Source organism: Genypterus blacodes, unplaced genomic scaffold (genome assembly GCF_046128005.1).
Source record: "Genypterus blacodes isolate CSIRO-AG114 ecotype Tasmania unplaced genomic scaffold, CSIRO-AGI_Gbla_v1 ptg000070l_1, whole genome shotgun sequence".
NCBI classification, from domain to species: domain Eukaryota; kingdom Metazoa; phylum Chordata; class Actinopteri; order Ophidiiformes; family Ophidiidae; genus Genypterus; species Genypterus blacodes.
In genome coordinates, this window is record NW_027466880.1 from 4362501 (window position 1) to 4369124 (window position 6624).

The window sequence follows — 6624 nt, forward strand, 5'->3', positions numbered from 1 at the left end:
CGTCCCCACAAGTAACTTACACACTCACTTCACCTAAGCATACCCACAATATTAGCTAGGTTTTTTATGAAGTCCTGTGCCCCATTTTGTAAGGATCAGGGGGATATTTGATTCTTCATAAACATTATGAACTTATATTCACCACGGTGGTTGATGATCTCTCCTTCAGGAGGCATGGGCAGAGGCATGGGAATGCCACAGCGCCCTATGCCAGGGGACTGGGGGATGCCAAGGCCCAACACAAACCCTGTGGGTGGCCCGGGGCACCCTGGCATTGGTCGCTCCGGCCAAATGGGCATGATCAACCGCTCCAACAGTGTGCCCTCAAACACCAGGTCTATGCTGCAGCAACAACTCATGGATATGGGTAGGTCACATGTCTACAGCATTGTGTGTAGTTTGCTCTGTAAACCCTAAAGGTCAATGATATAGTTGATCACTTATTCTAATCAATATCAGAAGTACTGTGGTGTGCCCAGTACAGCTGTGTTCAACCTGCAATTATGTCACAAAGTAAAAGTACCAAGATCATTTTGATTCTGCTAACTGAGCCATTACCTGTTGCGTCCTCTGTGCAGGCTCTAATGACAGCAGCATGCGTGTGAGCCCGTTCGGTGCACATGGACCCCCACCTCGCTCTCCATCCTGGTCAGACTCTGGTGTGGGAATGGACCGACCTCAGACCAAGACAAACAGGTAAACCCTTTAAAACCCCAACTGCACACACACACACACACACACACACACACACACACACACACGCACACACACACTCACTCACTCACTCACGTCCTTATTTATTGTCATTGTGAATATTTCAGTGTGATATTGATAGGAATTGGAATTTGTGTTATTGTGTTATTTTACATTTTTCAATTCTGGTTTTGTGGTAGCTTTTTGGTAATGACATATGTTTTTTTTTGGTTTAGTTTCATTTTGAAAGTCTGAGATGTTTGTCATTGTTTCCTGCTGTGGTTTAATCTCGCCTGTCTCTGGATGTGTTAGGGACCAGTTTGGGAACCCCCTGGATGAGCTGCTGCTGCCTCTGTCCACCGGCGAGGGACAGAGCGATGAACGGGCACTGCTGGACCAGCTGGACTCTTTGCTCAATAACACTGATGTCATCGCTCTGCAGGAGATAGATAGAGCCTTAGGCATTCCTGATCTAGTAGGCCAGGTACAATACACAGCCCTGCTATACTAATACGTCTTTTCCCATTTTGTGCACTATCATATATTTTTGTATTTCAAATTTACATCTTTTCCATATAGACTCAACATCCACACAGTGTTAAATGTATTTTCAGGAAGATACTATTGATGAATCAATTAAATTGCATGATCTCATGTCACTGTGTACTGGAACAAGTATAAGAAATATTTTTGCATCTTTGCGATGATATTGTTATAATATCAAACTAACATCACATCCAACTTACTCATATTAAAGAAACCCAGACGTGAGGGTCAGCACCCGGGCCAGGATCAAAGCCAAGGTCGTCGCCCTTCATCAGAGCCCTTCCCAGACTCTGGGATGGAGCAGAAGCCAGTATACAGCAAGGGTTACCCTGGCCCCCCCGGCCCCCCCGGACCCCCTGGGCCCCCTGGGCCCCCATCCATGGGTATGCAAGGCAGTTATAGTGCCAACCCCATGCAAGGCCAGGCTCCTGGAGGCTACAACCCCATGATGAATCAGATGGGCCAACCAGGCTTCCCTGGAATGGGTGGCATGGGCAACCCACGTGCCAATATGATGAGACCCCGCATGATGAACGCCACCAAGCCCCTGAGACTGCAGCTACAGCAGAGACTACAAGGACAGCAGGTGATCACGCAAACACACACACACAAACAATTATCCAGCTGTAGTGGTGACCTCCAAAAACAAACTCTATACCAGCAATGACTTTAAGTTTGTCTCCTCCAGTTTATGAATCAGACACGGCAAGGCATAAAGATAGAAAATGCCCCGGGGGGAAACCCCGTCATGCGTCCAGGCATGCAGCCAGCAGGCATGGTTGGTCAGGTATGTACCACCTCTTCCTCACTAACAGCACCAATGTGCATTCACTTGCCAAAAGTCAAATGTGTGCTTAACTAAAACACATATTGTTTTCATGTTTGTCATCAGCCTGGCTTCTTGAATGCCCAGATGATGGCTCAGCGCAGCAGAGAGATGATGACTATGCAGCTAAGGAGGCAGCGAATGATGATGCTGATGCAGCAGCCACAGCAACAACAACAACAACAACAACAACAACAACAACAACAACAACAACAACCGCAGCAGCAGGGGCAAGGGGCAGCAGGTGGCTTCAGTCCCCCTCCAAATGTCACAGCACCAGGAGGCATGGACAGTGCCATGGGAGCCCCCCCCATCAACCAGCCTGGGCCACAGGCCTTCAACTATGGAGGCAACTATGGTACATTTCCATTTCCTGAGCCGAGCCGGGACAGTTGAAGACATAGTTGCTCTTACAGCCGGAAATATGACTCTTCATGCTTCTGTATGTCTAAACTCTCTCAGTGTTTCTCATCCTCAGCTGCCTTTCTGTTTTGTACTTGCAGTGATGAACCAGCAGGGGGAGCCCTCATTCATGGCTGCAGGCGGCAGTCCCACAGGGAATATAGTCCCAAGCAGAATGGGAGGTCCTCCTCAGAACAACATGATGCCAGGGATGCAGGGCAATCCTCAGGGAGGCCCCATGTACCAGCCTGGAGACATGAAGGGCTGGCCTCAGGGCGGCATGCCACGCAACACGTATGTGGCATGACTCATATTCTTCACTGACATCAATCACAAATAGTTTGGACTGACCTAAATCCCTTAAATCTTGGCCTTTCCACGTTACAATTTCTTGTAGAACTTTATGGAGTCAGCTTGGAGTCAAGTCAACTTTATTTCAACAGCCCAATATCACATACATGTCTCACAGGGCTTTACAGACCCATAACATCAGGAAAATGTCCGACCCCGTTCAGGGCAGGAAGACAAGGAAAACCTCCAGAGAAAACCTTAATATAGAAGGCAAAAAGAAAGAAACTCCTGAAGAGGCAATTCCAAGAGAGATTCCCCCTCCACAAACTGTTGGGTGTACAATAGCAACTTCCAGTGGCATTATACAAAAGAACAAGAAAACATGAAGAGCAGTAAACACAAACAGCCATGCAGTAGGAAATAACATGCAGTAGAAGTGTTATACTCTGACATTTTACCCTGAAACGTTTGGCCACTGTCCTTTAGTCACTTCTCAACCTGTTTGCATTTGTCAGCCTAAGAGTGAAGTAGCTGAGAGAATCTCAAAAAAAGAATTCTGAGAGGAAATAGATTTAATAAACTGTAGCCTTACACTCTTATAGTGGTTAGCGTCATTATAGCACGACACAGTTCTATGTGGGGATACAAAAGATGTGTTTGGATCTTATAGACATGTATTTCTGAATCCAAAATGTTAAAGCTTTCAAAAATGTCAGAAGTGAAAATGATCACATTTTGGAAAATGGCTGACATATGTCTTTAAACTTGTGTTCTTGTGTCCATGTCTGCGTGATATCTTAATAGATTGCTGCGGTAATCACTTATGTTCTATATGTTTCTGCTCTCCTAGCTCGTACCCCCAGCAGCAGTTCCCCCAGCAGAGTAACCAGGCCCAGTTTAGTCCCATGATGATGAACAACATGATGGGTGGACCGGGGCCGGGCAGTGGAGGCGGTGCGGGACAAATGGGACAAATGCCAGGACAGATGCAAGGACAGATGCAAGGCCAGATGCAAGGACAGATGCAAGGCCAGATGCAAGGCCAGATGCAAGGACAGATGCAAGGACAGATGCAAGGACAGATGCAAGGCCAGATGCAAGGACAGATGCAAGGACAGATGCCAGGGCAGATGCCAGGGCAGATGCAAGGCCAGATGCAGGGACAGATGGGCATGAACTCCATGGGAATAGGCCGAATGCCATTGGGACCTGATCAGGTAAAGAACACTTTGACATGTACAAACACTGTGTAAAGACATCAAAGAGGTTTCTGTTTATGCCTTAACTTAGACATCTTGAGGTGGATCTGGATTAGACCATAGACAATCACGCAGCGTGTCCTGTGTTAACACGAGGATACAGTACGGCACAGTTGTTGTGGGTTGCTACGCGTAGCTGAAGAGAGACGCTCGGCCTTGTGGGATGTCTGAGTGTTGTGTTTATCTGTAACGGGTCTCACTGTTTTTCTGTCCTTAGCAGAAGTACTGCTGAGGATCTGCAGCTGGTGGCGATGAGATCCCTCAGTGAGACAGCGGCAGAACCTGGACACTCGCCAGCGGCACGGGGCCAGGAGAAATGCTGTCCACAACAGACCTACACACACACACACACACACACACACACACACAGTTCTCTATCCTAAACTTTTTGCAGGAGTTCGAACGCACCACAGTGACAGCACAATGGCGGCACGACGACAACTTGCACCAGTAGCGCCCCTCCCCTTGTCGGAGCTTGTTGTCTAACTGACGCACAAAGTTTCCGTGTCAATGCACGTGTGTGTGTGTGTGTGCTTGATTGTGTGTCTGAAAAAACCGCCCCGGGGTGTCAGGCAGCAATCAATGTGCAGACACAGACTGGGCCTACGGTACAGCAGGCTGTGGTTGCACTTTACCCTGAGGCTTCAGTGTAGAAAAGGACGGATGCAATATCCCTTCATCATTACAGCCTTACTAGAGATTCAATGCCTTTTCGACAGCGGGTTTCCTTTTTTTGTCTCTGCGCCTTGTTTTCTTTTCAGTCATTGGAAGCTATGAGCACAGTTTACTCTTTTATGCAGACTGGAGCAATAACTCTCACCTCTAAGCTTGAGCCTGTAGCTGAGCATCCTGACCCCTGATAGAAGCAAACCAATGGTACTGCAGTATTAGATTTTACAAATGTTCTCTGTGAATATGAATTGTAAATATACAAAATATATCATACAAGCTTTTTAAAAGGCCCATTTTTATTGCACAAAGTAAAAAGACTCGGTTGTATTTTTGTGTCCCATAGGTCAAATTCCGGCTCGGTTGCATTTTGTGTAAGGCCTTTGCAGGTGTGTTTGAGTTTTCGTCAATTTCACGAATGCTGTACGCTGTTTTTTGTCGTCATTTTATTTTTCACTGACAAACTCTAGTCATGTTATTTCATGTTTTAGCGAGGCACTTTTACTTGCGATGAGTATCTGATGAGTTGGAAGGTTTGGGCTTTGACACCATGAGACAATTTCTTCAACTGTTAGGGCGGTTCATCTAAAAAAAAAGAAAACGATGTGATTTTGTTGACGTGTGTCTGCCCGCGCGTGCGTGCGTGCGTGTGTGAGAGGTGAGCTGTGAGTGTGTGTCTGCAGGGAAAGCGTCCCATAGTTCACCCTCAGTCCTATTTGTCCCCGATGTTCTCCCTCTTCCAGCTCCTCTTTGATTTGAACTCAGCTGTTCCTCTTTTGACTGTTATTCTCGGCTCACTGAATCTACCTTCTCAACATGCGCAATCCAAAGATATTTTTCCACATCTTTGTATAGTTTCCGAGGCTTCTGGTTGTACATTTTTTTCGTATTGTTATATTAATGCTGATAGGAAATGGGTACATGTCATGGATCTCTGAAAAGCTGATGATGGTTATGTACTGTACACGTAAATGACATGAGGGCTGTAAACCCACAGCAGAAAGTCTTTTTATCCAGGGGAAAGATGAATACCAATGGAATGAAATATACTTTAAGACATATCAATATCGCTTCTATTTTTCAGGAAAATGACTCCAGTTGTGTCCAGGTTTTGTTACTGAAAAACTATGTAGAGTTTCCTGGTGCACAAAACAAAAGAGGCAAGAGAACATGTGGTTATTTTGTTTTCTTTGTTTGGACGAAAGATAAGCTGTCATTTTACAGGATGTATATTACAGAGTTTCTTCTGTTGATGTTGATATTTATGTAAATACAAATTTCTATTTAAACACTCCTGACTCCTGTTTTTTTTGTTATGTTTGATTATTACCAAAGAAGTCATCAGCATGTGAACCTCATCACAAACAAACAGACATACTCCATTATTTATTGGAATACAAACACACTATTTTGAATCTAATATACCAAATTATTAACTGACACATTGATAGCACTTGTTGCTTCTCATAACTGCTACTCATGCTAGCTGGAGTCTGAAGATAGCCAGAGCTTTTCAGTTGAATGTTGTTGGGGGTTTTTTGTTTGTTTTGGTTGTATATTTTTATTGAAGAAAGCATTTGACATGACTGTACGCATACAGTTATGGGAAATTTTGGAGATAATTTTTGATATAGAAAGGGGGGGGGGGGGGGGGGGAGAGAAAGACAGAAAAGAAAGATTGATTGGGAATGTTGTTGGTTGTTAGGCAAAACAACATGACAAAGGTCCACCATGGTCTTCCATCAGGATACATTTTCCAAATGCAATTTCAGGAGGGATAGTAAACTTTTTCTATCCTTTCTCCCAAAAAAAAGTCGTTCAAACCAACTATCACAACTGCCGTCCACCTAGATTCTTTTTTGGATCATATTTTGTAAAATTCGATGGAGGAGAACTTGTCAATACAGAGAGAAATTGCAAGAACTGAGGTAAGCTATA

At 45.0% G+C, this 6624-nt stretch overlaps 1 protein-coding gene across 3 annotated transcripts in view; it reads left to right on the plus strand.

Annotated features, from left to right (window-relative positions):
• Positions 1–5975, plus strand: part of LOC143005271 (nuclear receptor coactivator 3-like) — a 26713-nt gene extending 20738 nt beyond the window's left edge. For 2 of the 3 annotated variants that reach the window (XM_076156567.1, XM_076156568.1), the window contains 10 exons: positions 1–11; positions 170–367; positions 579–696; positions 1006–1177; positions 1451–1825; positions 1928–2026; positions 2132–2423; positions 2569–2761; positions 3609–3975; positions 4235–5975. The exon at positions 1–11 is cut by the window's left edge and continues 226 nt beyond it. In XM_076156567.1, coding sequence (XP_076012682.1) covers positions 1–11; positions 170–367; positions 579–696; positions 1006–1177; positions 1451–1825; positions 1928–2026; positions 2132–2423; positions 2569–2761; positions 3609–3975; positions 4235–4249 — 1840 coding nt within the window. In that variant the 3' untranslated portion in view covers positions 4250–5975. The remainder of the gene's footprint in view (positions 12–169; positions 368–578; positions 697–1005; positions 1178–1450; positions 1826–1927; positions 2027–2131; positions 2424–2568; positions 2762–3608; positions 3976–4234) is intronic. The other variant, XM_076156569.1, reaches the window with a different exon arrangement.
• The last annotated feature ends 649 nt before the right edge of the window (positions 5976–6624 follow it).